Genomic DNA, 14,602 nt, shown 5'->3' on the forward strand with positions numbered 1-14,602 from the left:
ACTACCAAATTTGCAAAATCTGTGTGTTTTTTTCCCTCTTTTTCTTTTTAATCTGTGTGTTTGTTTTGCTCTGTTAGAATTGTAATACATTGGTATGGTTGCTGATGACACGATAAATAAATAAATCATATTGTGCATATGCTGTTCTGAATTAAGAAGGGTAAACTACTTGTCCTGTATTGTTTATCTGTGCGGCATATTTTCTTTCTCTGGCAAGGCAGTGTGTGGGCTGATCAAGCATGAACTACACATGGTTTATTTTACATTATGCCACAAGGAGGACTCAAGAAGGTCCTTAATGGCAGATGGGTATGCTTTTTTTAATTTTAAGGGTAGTTTGAAGGTTTTGGGAAAGGGGGTGGGTGCTTTCTCAATTTTTCGGGCTCATAGGTCTCGATAAACTGAGATGGCTGTGTGGATTGGGCCCGGTGATCGCGTGATCCGATTCCAGGGTCCAATCCACACAGGGACCACATCTGATAAGACCTAGATATTACCTAAGATCCAGGTTTTAGCAGGTGTCTAATTGATTAATCGACAAACCCTGCTTTGTTCCAAATTAATTTGCTTTTACAGAAGGCATCGTTTGGACGCCTCTAAACAACACCTTTGGGGTTTTCTGAAAGGGCCCCTAGAACTCAGATTCTGGATAAATGTACTCATAAATATCATTTCATGAGTCCTTACAGCAGTTTTCCCATCAAGAATCCCCAGTTCTGTACTAGTCTAAAATAAATCCAGTGGTGGCCTACTATATTGAGTAAACCAGAGAATTCTAAATTTCTATCCTGAATATCAAGGACAGGCAAACCATGAATTATACATCTGGATTCTTAACAAAATGTATGTAATACTAAGGATGGAGTTGGACTGGTGAGGAGGAGGTTCAAACTTTGTTTGGGAAACTTGGGATTCTACAAGTTCCTTTCCAAAGTGTGGCTCTGTTTATAAACAGTTTGATGTGGCTTCATCTATCCCACACAATAATAAACCTGAAAGCCAATGTGATAAAGATCTTGAATTCTGGAACCAGAACTCAAGTAGAGCGGTGTTCAAATACCTGCTCAGCCATGGAAACTCACTGGATCACTTTGGGATTCACACTCTCCAAGTCTCAGAAAAAAAGGCAGTGGCAAACCAATTCAGAAAAAAAAGTCTTAAGTCAGAGTTGACTTGAAGGCAAAGAACAACAACGAAGCTGAGCTCACTCTGAATGTCACACACTGCAAGTATACAGCACTCTACATGAGTCATCTATAATTTACATATTAACCATGAGTTCTTGTGATCAGCATGTGGGCATGGAATGCAGCTACATTACTATTATACCTAATCGCAATGGTAGCTATGTTGTTATTGTGTGTCTTCCAGTCATTCATGATGTATGGTGACCTTTATCACAGGGTTTTCTGAGGCTGAGAGTATATGACTTGCTCAAGGTCTCCCAGGGGATTTTCATGGTGAGGATTCAAACCCTTGTAAGTTGCAGTTCATCACTCAAACCGCTATGCCACATGCTCACAAAAGGAACTTATTTCAAGATGTGATGACTTTGCACTAAAAAGTAGTACAGAAACAAAGATTGTACTACTGACAATAACCTGCATCTCACTGGTCAATCTGGACGAAAGGTTCATATCACAATTTTCTCCCTAACCAGTTTACGAACATTTCCATCACCCACCTAAAAGATTAATTCACTCTCACTCTTCAGTTTGAGATTTATTTCAACGAGGATGAGCAGCAATGTTTGAGCTGTTGCCATCCACAGGAATTGCATCCTGCCCTTCTGTGAGATCTCCAGAGTGAATACTTTCAATCCTGGTGTCACAGCTGCTTAGTGCGGAAATTAAATTAAAACTTTTTATAGGGCATTGATGTGCCAGTGGAGCTGTAAACATAAAGGATCTCTTTTTTTAAAAGCCCCAGATAAGTCATTTAAAAATCTGTGTGGTTTGCACAAGCCTGCATGATGTTTTCTTCTGAGCAGAATGAAGCAATGAAGATCTATCAGTTTATATGGGAAGTTGCCTCCAATTCTCTAGATAAATCAGAAGAAGGATTGGGCAAGAGATATTTCTTGCAGCTGATGCAATTATATTAACCCATATAGAGGGCACCGAAAATCTTTTTAGCATGACAGCACATCATATGACAGGAGAAAGTCATATTTTTATTGGATTTACTACAAAACCAGCAGAATCATGTGGGGCATTTCCATGGCAATACCTGCAAATGCTAGGAGACATTATGTCATTTTTCATGGACCACACAGGGTGGCTTCTTTGTAGGATCAATAATGCATGACTCAGTCCTCTGATGTCCTACTTATCTTTTCTGTGAAGGATGTTATGGTTCCTGTGAGGAATACTTTTGAACAATCCACTTTTCTTCTGTTTACTCACACATTCTTAAGTTTGAGCTGTATTATTTTGTCACTAGAGTTGCTATTAGGGGTGTGCAATTCGGCAAAAACACATGCCATTTTTGGTGTCCGGTTTTTGGTTGCCCCCTTGTTCTGTTTTAGGGAACTTCACAAATTCAGGAGGGATTTCTGTTTTCATGCTGGAAAAATTCAGTCCATTGACACAATTGGGGAAACTTTATAGCAGTGGTTCTAGAGGGTGATTTCTCTGTCATTTCTGGGCCTATGAGCATGTAACTCACCTCACTTATAGGCCATATCTTCTACTGAAAGTCTGATAAGTTTCAGAACATTTCACCAATCTACTATTTTTTGTATTTTTTTAAAAAAATACATTAACATTTTAAAAAAAAAACACAAAAGGAGGTTCTGGGAAATGAAGTCCCAAGCACACATCACAAGAGGGGAGGAGAATGGATGGACACAGTCAACCAGGCCTCTGATTGGCTGAGAAAGAAAGTGAGAAACACACACAAACACACACAGAAACTTCAACTCCCATCATGCCCCGGGAGGGAGCACAAGGCTCCTTCAATGCTTAGCCATGCAAAGTGCTGCTGGGAAAGCGAGTTCCCATTTATCTCAAGCAGGGTCATGGGGGGGGGGGTCTTCAGGAAGGGATGGAAGAGCCTGCTGGGGAAGAAAGCAAAGGAGGAGCCACAGCTTTCCTTATTAGTGAAGCTGCCCTGATCACATGCCTCTGCCTCCACATCTGGTAGAGTACAGCAAAGCCCCATTGGTCCCCATTATTAGCTCCCATCAGCCAAAAAGACATGCGAGTGTGGAGAAGAGCAAACCACTGACCACCTGCTGCAATGCAACCTGAGCCCTGCACGATGGAGGACCTTCTTGCGGCAACACCAGAGGCACTCCAAGTGGCCAGATACTGGTCAAAGGACATTTAATCAGCTACCAAGTTTGCAAAATTTGTGTGTTTTTTTATCTGTTTGTTTGTTTTGTTCTGTTAGAAATGTAATACAATGTTCTGGTTGCGGATGACACAATAAATAAATAAATTTAAAAAGCCAAAAAGATTCAGCTTCTGTGAGCTGTACTGGCTAAGGCTTTGACTGCCCTGCACCAAGCTCATTTTCATGCATTCAGCAACCGCATCCACTGAATCATTCGAATCTGGTAAACAAACACACCCCTAGTTGCTATTATTTGTAAGTGCAAATGTGGAGTTCATTTCCAAAACATACCAAACCCATCTGAACAAAGTTTACAGGAATTAAAAATATCTTTTCCTATAAAATCCAATTTTTCAATACCTGTACTGAAGTGATTTGATACATTCTGATAGTTTTGATATGTACATAATATTCTATTCCTAGCCAACAATGTACTGCCACCTATAACTGATTTTTCAATTGCTTAGATTTGATGCCTTTTGGAAACAAACTCCACAAAATATTATATTTTTAAAATATTTATTATTTTTGGAGAAGAACCCTGAAGTTGAAATTACTTTTAGGCAGTAAGAAAGTTAAAAAACAGAAGACACAATCTGATGCATATGCTTGTTGAATTATTTTTATGCTACAAACCAGGCCTGGGCACACTTCGGCCCTCCAGGCATTTTGGCCTTCAACTCCCACAATTCCTAACAGTCAGGTTGTTGAGAATTGCGGGAGTTGAAGTCCAAAACACCTGGAAGGCCAACGTTTGTCCATGCCTGGTTTTATTAAACCATAATGGGAAAATAGTGGTCATAAAAGGGAGCTAAGAAATTGATACCTTAAATAAAGAAACATGAGTAGCATGAATCCAAAAGTGGGTAATCTTGCACAGTTAGAAAAACAGAAATATGTCTCTTTCAATTCTTGCACGTTTTGCCAGTGTTACTCTGTATTTAAGCAAGCAAATGCTTATTAGCACTGGCAACCCTTTCTGTGATATCAGGGGCTGGCAATTGCACCTCTAAAATATAAAGTTTGGTACACCTAATATATGTGACACCCGTTTACAGAGTTTCTATGACAAAGTACATATCTAAGGAAAACTACGAGAGTTTGTATGCATGGATGACACTATTCATAACCTTATCCATAGATTATCTGTTGCTATGTTAAATGTACTAACATCATCAGACAATGATCATGATATTGATGGTGAGTTTTGATTCTTTTCCATTACCCCTTGCATTGATATGTGTGATATTATTATTATATACTAGCCATCCACTGCCACGCATTGCTGTGGCCCAGTCTGTGTATATGCGTTTTGTGTGTGTATCTATGTATATATGTGTGTGTGTGTGTATATTTGTGTATATGTGCATATAAGTGTGTTTGTGTGTGTGTGATTTTGCATATGAGTTGGACTTTTTTTTTTGCTTTTTAGTCTCTTCCGTTGTGTTTTTCAGTGTTTTTATGAGTGATGGTCACTTGTTGCCCTGATAAGTGTATTGTGTCCAAATTTGGTGTCAATTCGTCTAGTGGTTTTTGAGTTATGTTAATCCCACAAATGAACATTACATTTTTATTTATATAGAGAAAACATAGGGTACCATGTAGAAAAAATAGAAATTCCTCCTGAAGCCTTCTGCTGGATCCTTCCTATCTAGCAAGTCATTTTTTAAAATCTAAGAATACAATCATCTTCTTTTTTCTGTTTAAATAATGCATGCCTGTCTATGTGCTTTCACTCTTAACCTTGCTACTTCTTAGCAAAATTACCACTTATAATCTTGGCAAAATGTGGTTCTTCAGGACCTGAGGGCAGAAGTCTTGGATGCAGGACAGAAAACAATAATTACTATCTGAGTACAACTCTGGAAATGCCCAGGCAGTGGTTTCAGTCATAATGATTAACAATCAGTTTCTATCTCAAATCTCCCTCATGATTTCCTATCTTTCTTTGTCTTCCACCTTTGCTCCTGCCTCTTCCTTCTCTTGCCATGCACTGCACTTTCTTTTAACTTCCACAGCCTTAGCATATTTTAACAATAACAACCAGTTCCAGAGAGCCAGTGCAAACCTATTAAATGACACCATTGAATGTTGTGGAGTGGGCATATCTGCTCAGATTTAAAATATTACGGTCTTTTATGTTGCAACTGATATTACAGACACCAGGAGATATGGAGAACTATTATTTAAAAGGTATTTTTTCCTGAGCTTTGATCCTAAACACATGTTGAGCTTGCTGTGTGCAGTGGTGATCCTAGATAAACCATTCTGTAGTGACTATTCTGCCAAGAGGACTGTAGGCAAAAAGATGAGCCCTGTGCACCATGGCTTTCCACATCATTTTATTACCTATTATTTGTTCAGTCATTGTGTGAACTACAAAAAGAAAATTAAGGAAATGTGGAGAAATCTATGAAGGCTATAGTAGGGGAAAATGGCATATTTCCAAGCTCTATAAGAAATGCCACATCAAGCAATAACACTCTAATAACATGGGTGAGCGTAATAATAAAAAGTAAGGTCATTTGTATGCAAACAGCAACAAAGAGAAATGGAGACCAATGTGGAGATAGTCCTTGCATTTGTCTCCATTTCTCTAGATTCCACCTTACAACTGCTGTTTTGTCCTAAATGAGTAAGGTGAGCATAAAGAAAATCATACTTCTCTGGGGAAAAGAAAAGGTGAAGTGAAGTTCATGTTTTTGCTGAAGACCTTTTTGTAAGGCCCAATTAAATGAAAGCCACTTGTCTCCTTCAATTTTTCTTTTTTAAACTTTAAGTGTGAAGGGTAGTGCCTGGCACAAGGCAAAACAGCTGAAGGCAGAGCTTCATAGGCAGGGCTAATTAACAGAGTTTGCAGTCTTTTTCTCCTCATCTCAGTGAGCTCAAACACCATTTTACTTTGTTTTGCTCCATTGCTTTTCGCAAAATAGATGTAACATCTATTAGGTGCACACATATAGTTCTATGTGTGTTTTTCTCTGTTGAGAAAGTAAAAGGAATTCCATCTCAAACGCATTCCGTTACATGCATTGTTGATGAACTTGATTTGCAGAATATAGAAAGAAAGGAGACAGATAGATAGTGGTTCACACTTCCGCCCTTTTTTTGCATCTTTAAAAATCTGTTCATAATGAAAAAGTAGTATCCTGTAGCATATTTCATCAGTTTAAAAGTTCTAACGAAAGCTATTAGTTGACTTTGATTTCACTTTAGCAGTTTCCAAACCTTTCAGTAATATTACATTTAGGTTGCTCTCTTAAGAGGAGGAGAGGGAGAAGAACAAGGATATTGCATGTCACAGATGGTAACTTAGCTTTGGATATGGCATTTGACACATAGTAGAGTTTGAAAGCAAATCACAGGATCATAAATCTCCAGCTAATATTTCATTTGCCCAGAGTACATAGCTGTAATCACAGAATTTTTCAGAAGTACATCATTAAAGCTAATGAATCTCTTGTCACTTTAGTTTTGATGTATCATTTTTCACAGAGAACAACCCATTTTCTCAATCCATCCCAGAAGAATTGAGGCTTCGTGTATTAGATTTCAAATTCTAATAAAAATGTGCAATTGAAATCTATCTTTCCTTTGTGGCTGCTTTAATAGGAGAAGGCATTATCTGTTATTGGCTGGTGGAAATGATATTTCAGTTAGCTGAAAGTTTGTGACTGTTTAATTTTTTAATTTTATGTAATTCTATACACACTTACAGTAGAGTCTCACTTATCCAACATAAACAGCCCGGCAGAATGTTGGATAAGCAAAAATGTTAGATAATAAAGAGGGATTAAGGAAAAAGCCCATTAAATGTCAAAATACATTATTATTTGACAAAGTATGTACCAAAACATCATGTTTGACAAAAATTCAATGGAAAAATCTGTTCAATACATGGTAACATTATGTAGTAATTACTGTATTTACGAATTTAGCACCACAACATCACAATGTATTGATCCAGGCAGGCTGCATTGGATAATACAGAATGTTGGATGAGTGAAGGTTGGATAAGTGAGACTCTACTGTACTAGGAAATAAGGATTTAAACTCAATGCTACTTTCTTCAAAGCAGAGATGTATAAGATGGACTGCACCCAACCATAAGTTTATAATGTGATGGTGCACATTCACACTCCATGATTACATCACCATATTTGGCTTAAAACTTCCATAGCATTGTCCTATGGAATCTTGGAACAGACCTCAGGAATCCATAGGATTCAGTCATGGTAGTTAAAGTGGAGTCATAGTGTAAAATGGATTTGCAGCAATAGCTGGGTCCAGAATCCCAAAGAACTATTTGAAAGACAGAAATATATCTATCATGGACAGCAGAAGTTTTGCATATGATTTACAACAAACGCATCAATAAAAGCAAAGATTAAACTATTTTTAATCAATAAAATTTTATTGTCCGACTTATAAATATTTTTCATTTGTTCCCTATTTACAATTGCAAAATATTTCCAGATATTCTACTATCACTTGTCATTTAGAATCTCTCTATAAATGCTGTGAAAATGTCCTTATGAAAAAAGTCTCTATTGTCAGCCCACAAATCTGACACCCACACACTCACACAAAAAAGATTAAAAGAAGGAAAAAATAATACAGTACAGCAGGCGACATTGCAGACTTTTGCTACACAGTAGCAAGAGGACTGAGTAGAAGATCCCTCCCCCCTCCAAAAATGTCTATGGCGGCAAGCTTTTCAGAATATTTGTTATAGACCAACGCTGGCCAGAGCATTTCTGCAAAACTAACTGAAATCCAAACTCATTATCACTGTTTTCCTGCAGCTCCAAGCAACGTTTGGATTTTCTGTTCTGGATTGGGCCTCCCTATAAAAGTGAAGAAAGAAAAACATAATTAGTCAAAAGTTATTGACCATATTTAATCACAGCCAATAATCTTCTGATGCTTCTCATTGCCAGATTTATATAGTGCTTCACTATAGAGTGATATCTTGATTTAAGAGTTTAATTTTTTCTATAACTGAGTTCTTAACTCAAAATTCTCTAATCTCACAGTGAATTTCCCATTGAAATGCTATTTATCTGTTCCAGACCCCTGAAACCTCCCCATCCCCATTATAATGTGTTTTTAAATAAGAAAATGTACTTTATAAATAACAAATAATGTATAAATGCATATTTACATGGAACAATAAAAAGAAAAGAGCAACTTTAACATGGTAGAAGCACAAAGTTGTGGCAAGGAAGCACAAAGCACAAATTGAAGAGGCAGAAGCATCATTTTCTTCATACTGTATTCATTCCAGTCTCCTTCGCACGCTCTCTCTCTCTGTCTTTATAAAACTAAGCATTTCAGTAATAAAAACCACATAAAAACAACTAACCCAAAGTTCCTCAAAACAGACATCTTTAAATTGACAAGATAATGGTAAAAGGCTTCATAAAATTCCTACAAAATATGACTAAAATGTCCTTTATATGATACATTGAAAAGGAACTGGTAAAGGTTACTTATTGCATCGCTAGAATACCTATATCCCCATGTACTTTCTTAGTTTTGAGGTGTAACTTTGCAACAGTGTCCTTCCAAGGAAAGCATACCTGTAAGAGTGAGTTTAATTACCTATAGCTGGCTAATTCCAAGCTTTGTGGCATTTTACATACAGGCTGGCACCTTGTTAGTCAAGAAGGATATATCTTTTGTGGACATTGCTTTGAGTTACTGCATTTTACTGACCTTTTACTTTTTGAAACTTTTCTATTTTCTTACAAGCATTTATTTCTACTGGCTGTTTTACTAAGCTTCAATAAAAAGGATTGTTTTCTTCACTCAACGTTTGGTGTGTTTTAAAGTCAGAGGGCTTTTCCTGTCCTGGAGTGCAACAGCCGGGCTGGTAGCACAACTGGTTAATGAGCTACAATAAATCACTGCCAAGCAAAAGGTGGCAACTGGGTTGTTGTAGGTTTTTTCGGGCTATATGACCATGTTCTAGAGGCATTTCTCCTGACGTTTCACCTGCATCTATGGCAAGCATCCTCAGAGGTAGTGAGGTCTGTTGGAACTAGGAAAAAGGGTTTATATATCTATGGAATGACCAGGGTGAGACAAAGGACTATTGTCTGCTGGAGCTAGGTGTGAATGTTTAAACTCTTTTTCCTAGTTCCAACAGACCTCACTACCTCTGAGGATGCTTGCCATAGATGCAGGCGAAACATCAGGAGAAATGCCTCTAGAACAAGGCCATATAGCCCGAAAAAACCTACAACAACCCAGTGATTCCAGCCATGAAAGCCTTCGACAATACATTAAAAAGGTGGCAAGTTCAAAGCCCGAGTCAGGGTTGAGGGCCCAACTGTTAACAGCTGTTTAAAAAATAGCTGTTATAAAAAAAGAGAGAAATTTCCCAGCTCACTGTTGACCTAAGCAGTTCAAAAACAGCTGTGAGCTGTGAGTAGAAAAATTAGGGACCACTTAAAGTGGGGAGGCTAATTTATGACACCATAAATATGCCAGAGAAATAAGGTGGAAATACTACAATTAAAAAAAAAAGGCTCACGTCATAGTGGATGAAGCAAGTGGCCGAATCGAGCAACCTCCAGGACCCGGTGGAAGAATTGCTTAATGGCCTCTGTCTGTCTGTATGTCTTGTATGTCAAAAACGGCACTGAATGTTTGCCATGTATGTGTGTATTGTGATCTGCCCTGAGTCCCCTTCAAGGTGAGAAGGGTGGAATATAAACACTGTAAGTAAATAAATAAATAAATAATCAACTGAAAAGCATGTTAAACATTCTGGCCAAAATGTTCACCTTTGCATGACTATATATCCCTGCAGTCATGCAAAACACATGATTTCCTTCTCTTCCCCCTTTGTGGACTGTGTGAAACAGCTGACCGGGCTGTCAAAAAAAATGGAGCCACAGACCCATTGGTGGCTAAAAGGAAGCACAATTGGAAAACAATTAGAACTCCTGTAACCATTACTTTATTTAGATCTATATAATATTAAACAGAGCTTGAATTTACAGTTGGGTGAAGAGAGAGATAAGAAATCTGATTGTGTGTACATTGGGATCTCCGCATGTGTGCATATGAGGTTCAGTGCATCTTGGAGAGATGGTTTATTAAAAACTTCCACCAAATGTTCCTCTCCACCCTCCATCTTGATCTCCTTCAAAGGAAGATGTGGTTGTATGTTTGATGGTTGTTTTTATATTGTGTTATGCTATTGTTGTTTAACTATGTTGATCAGGCTTGTCCCCAAGTAAGCCACCCGAAAGTTGTTGTTGTTGTTGTTGTTGTTGTTATTATTATTGTTGTTGTTGTTGTTGTTGTTGTTGTTATTGAGATGCAAGGATGGCAGGGGAGCATTTCCCGGGACTGACAGGTCTGTGTGTGGACCTTCTGTCAGGTCCAAGGATTTTTTTGCCCCAGTTTCAAAACTCGCACTTTGATGCTGTTTGGAAGTGTTCTAGGACTTGGAGGAATGGTTTCAAATTATAGGAAAGGAAATTTCACCTGAACATTAGGAAGAACTTGTTTACTGCAAGAGCTGGAACTCACTGCATTGGAGTGTGGTGGAGGCTCCTTGCTGGATGGCCATCTCTCGGAGGCACTTTGATTGTGCATTTCCTGTATGGTAGTGGGTTTGAATGGATGGCTCATGTGGCTTCTTCCAACTCTATAATTCTATGGCATGATATATAGCTCTCTTCTGAGCCCAGTTCTTCTGAGACCTTTTTATTTAAACAAGTATTTGAAGATTAATGGGTCATGCAAAAGGATTTTTAATAGTATGTGTATGCTGCATTTTTATCTTTATAGCAGTGTCTTTCAAATGATTTTATGCTGTCTTAAATTATGAGTATTTTATATGAACACAGGGGCCATTGCGATAATGACAGTTGCAGCTAAAAAGACCAGTTGGAGCAGACTAGTTTTGACATTTCTCAGTGTGTCTCTAGAAACAGGACAATATTGCATTTGTGAAGAGTTGGGGTCCCTTCTCCAGCATCATAATCAGCAAATGCACCGCTGACTAAATCGGATAAGAGATCTGAACAGTCATACTGTAATCCACTCAGACTGATCCAGAGATCAGAGTCGTGTCAACTCATCACCAGTCTGTAGTACACCATTCAAGTTTACAGGGGCTCAACATACAATATTTATCACACTGCTATACCAAGTAGTAGCTCATGATAAACCGATAATAACAAGAGACCTGCATCTTACATCAATAGTAAAGGATCTTCCTTGTGCTAGAGAACAAATACCATTTCAGACATTCTTGCTCTTCACATTCCAAGTGGGCAAGGCCAAATGCCAAAGGCTGAGTCAAAAAATGCCAGCATATTGTTTGTAACTTAAAGCTTTTACTGCTAGTAACAAGGTCTGAAGAGAGATGTTTAACCTTTTAGGATCAGAAAAGGTGCATACAAATGAGAAACCAGGGCACAATGGCCCAGAGGGCTTGATTCTGTTCAAGGACATGGGGTTTCTCACAAACAGCAGACTTTTATAGAAGCTTAGAATCACAGTGTGGCAAGGAACCAGAGGGGCCATCCAATCCAAACATTCGCTATGCAAGCCCTCCCAAAAGTTGCAATCCAAATGTTGCTATCCAATCTCTCTATAACAGTGGCTCCCTCCTCCCCCAAGCCTTCCCTCCTCTTTTCTATGGCTCTATAAAGACCTGAAAGACCTGAAAAAAAGGAGTATCCATCACTCTTCCTTTTATGAAAAACAATGGGACTCATACACCAAAACAGTCTCAATTCACCATCACAGATGACTGACCTCTTTTCAATTAAATGAACCTGGCCAGATTCATCTTTTGCTTCATTGAAGTAACATGTGTTGAAACTGATTTGAATAATACTGAAAGATCATGGTCGTGATGGGACTTTGATGACTCTCCTTTATGGAAGGAGCTTTCCCATAACCATAAGGTCTGAAACCTGAGAGGAAAGCACCTTCTGTGCACTGCTTTTCAAATACATAAAACATATTAAAAAGAACTCTGTTGAGAGCATTTGAATAGAGCTCCCAGAAAACTAATGGAGTAAGTATATTTTGCTAGGAATTTTGTCAGACCCCATTTTGGTTTCAATGTCATATTATTCCTAAATGGCTTTTACCATCTGTTCATTCCAGTAATGCCCAAAATGCTAGATAATATGAAAGTGTGTGTGTGCGTATGTGTGTGTATATGACTTATTTAAAAGGGATATAACAAAAGGCAATTACTTACAAAGAAAAAATGCATTTGGTTTACAATAAAGTAATCTCTGCAAATTTCAGGAGAGCCAAGTTTCTCTTATGAATGCAGACCTTATGAATGTTAAGCAGATTAATGGCACTGTGGGTTCATTTCTTAATACGAGGCAACTGTTAGAAGAGAGTGGAAAGTTTTTCTACAAAGAATACAACATTGTTATTCTGTTTGGGGGAGGAAAACATAAAGACATTTGGGGCCTTTTCTTATTGTACAATTTTAGCTTCTAATTCCACATTGACTGCCATGACTGCATCCCAGGGAATCTGAAGCTTTCTAGAACATCTTTAAGTTATCTGTCAATTTATGGCAATGACATACATTTCATTGGGCTTTCTTAAACAAGGAATACTAAAGAGGCAGATTGCCACTTTGCCTTCCTCCAACATATAGTTCATACATGGAACTGTATGTGTTTTAAGGCATTGAATAATTTCCTATATGTAAGCTGCCTTGAGTCCCCTTCAGGGTAGGGAAAGGTGGGGTATAAATAGAGCAAATAAATAAAAATAAATAAATAAATAGTATCTGGTATTCCTTGGTACATACCCCTTCTAAGTACTTCTAAGTACTAACCAGGCCTAACTCTACTTAGCTTGAAAAGATCACATAGGAGTTAGTGCCTTCAGGGCATTTAGCCTTCTCATTTGTAGTTTAGGGAGTTTTAAGGCATTAGAGAGATGGGCCAAAACTAACAAAATGAAGTTCAACAGTGACAAATGTAAGATACTCCACTTTGGCAGAAGAAATGAAATACAAAGATACAGAATGGGTGACGCCTGGCTCGAGAGCAGTACGTGTGAAAAAGATCTTGGCGTCCTCATGGACAACAAGTTAAACATGAGCCAACAATGTGATGTGGCGGCAAAAAAAGCCAATGGGATTTTGGCCTGCATCAATAGGAGCATAGTGTCTAGATCTAAGGAAGTAATGCTACCCCTCTATTCTGCTTTGGTTAGACCACATCTGGAATATTGTGTCCAATTCTGGGCACCACAATTCAAGAGAGATATTGACAAGCTGGAATGTGTCCAGAGGAGGGCGACTAAAATGATCAAGGGTCTGGAGAACAAGCCCTATGAGGAGCGGCTTAGGGAACTGGGCATGTTTAGCCTGAAGAAGAGAAGGCTGAGAGGAGATATGATAGCCATGTATAAATATGTGAGAGGAAGCCACAGGGAGGAGGGAGCAAGCTTGTTTTCTGCTTCCTTGGAGACTAGGACGCGGAACAATGGCTTCAAACTACAAGAGAGGAGATTCCATCTGAACATGAGGAAGAACTTCCTGACTGTGAGAGCCGTTCAGCAGTGGAACTCTCTGCCCCGGAGTGTGGTGGAGGCTCCTTCTTTGGAAGCTTTTAAGCAGAGGCTGGATGGCCATTTGTCAGGGGTGATTTGAATGCAATATTCCTGCTTCTTGGCAGGGGGTTGGACAGGATGGCCCATGGGGTCTCTTCCAACTCTTTGATTCTATGATTCTATGATTCTATGAGTGGTATTTAGAATTCTCTACTAAAAAACTATTGTTCTTCTTGCGCAGACTACAACCCCCAGTGTTAGAATAGCATAATATAAAAGATCCCAAGGCAAAGTGCTGAGCTGATGTTGGACAGAACATGAGAAACCCCTCACTGTAGAACTTCTTGTAGGATGGCTTGCATTAGTTCAAACAGGCTTTTGATCTCAAGTAGGCTGAATGGGTCCATATGAAGTTTGACTCTTGGCACCTGGTGAATTGATGGCAGCTACTTTTATCTACTGTTGTTTTAAAAATTGTATTATTTTGATTTTATGCTATATGTGTTCACATGGGTTGTTGTTATAATTTTATGTGTCTTGTTTTATACTTACATTACATATTATGTTAACTGTTGTATGTTATATATGCACCCTGGAGTGCCTTTGTAAGCCGCCCTGAGTCCCTTCAGGGAGATGGTGGTAGGATATAAATAAAGTTTATTATTATTAGTTGTTTGTTTCATTTGTAGCCTAACCTTTCACAAAAACA

The 14,602-nt window shown here is 38.4% G+C and overlaps 1 protein-coding gene across 3 annotated transcripts in view; it reads right to left on the reverse strand.

Moving 5' to 3' along the window:
• Window positions 1-7,729: 7,729 nt before the first annotated feature.
• The window catches only part of GALNT18 (polypeptide N-acetylgalactosaminyltransferase 18), a 339,264-nt gene continuing 332,391 nt past the window's right edge, over window positions 7,730-14,602 (reverse strand). For all 3 annotated transcript variants that reach the window (XM_060766933.2, XM_060766929.2, XM_060766922.2), the window contains one exon: window positions 7,730-8,183. In XM_060766933.2, coding sequence (XP_060622916.2) covers window positions 8,037-8,183 — 147 coding nt within the window. In that variant the 3' untranslated portion in view covers window positions 7,730-8,036. The remainder of the gene's footprint in view (window positions 8,184-14,602) is intronic.

The sequence above is a fragment of the Anolis sagrei genome, chromosome 1, assembly GCF_037176765.1.
Source record: "Anolis sagrei isolate rAnoSag1 chromosome 1, rAnoSag1.mat, whole genome shotgun sequence".
In the NCBI taxonomy this organism is placed as follows: domain Eukaryota; kingdom Metazoa; phylum Chordata; class Lepidosauria; order Squamata; family Dactyloidae; genus Anolis; species Anolis sagrei.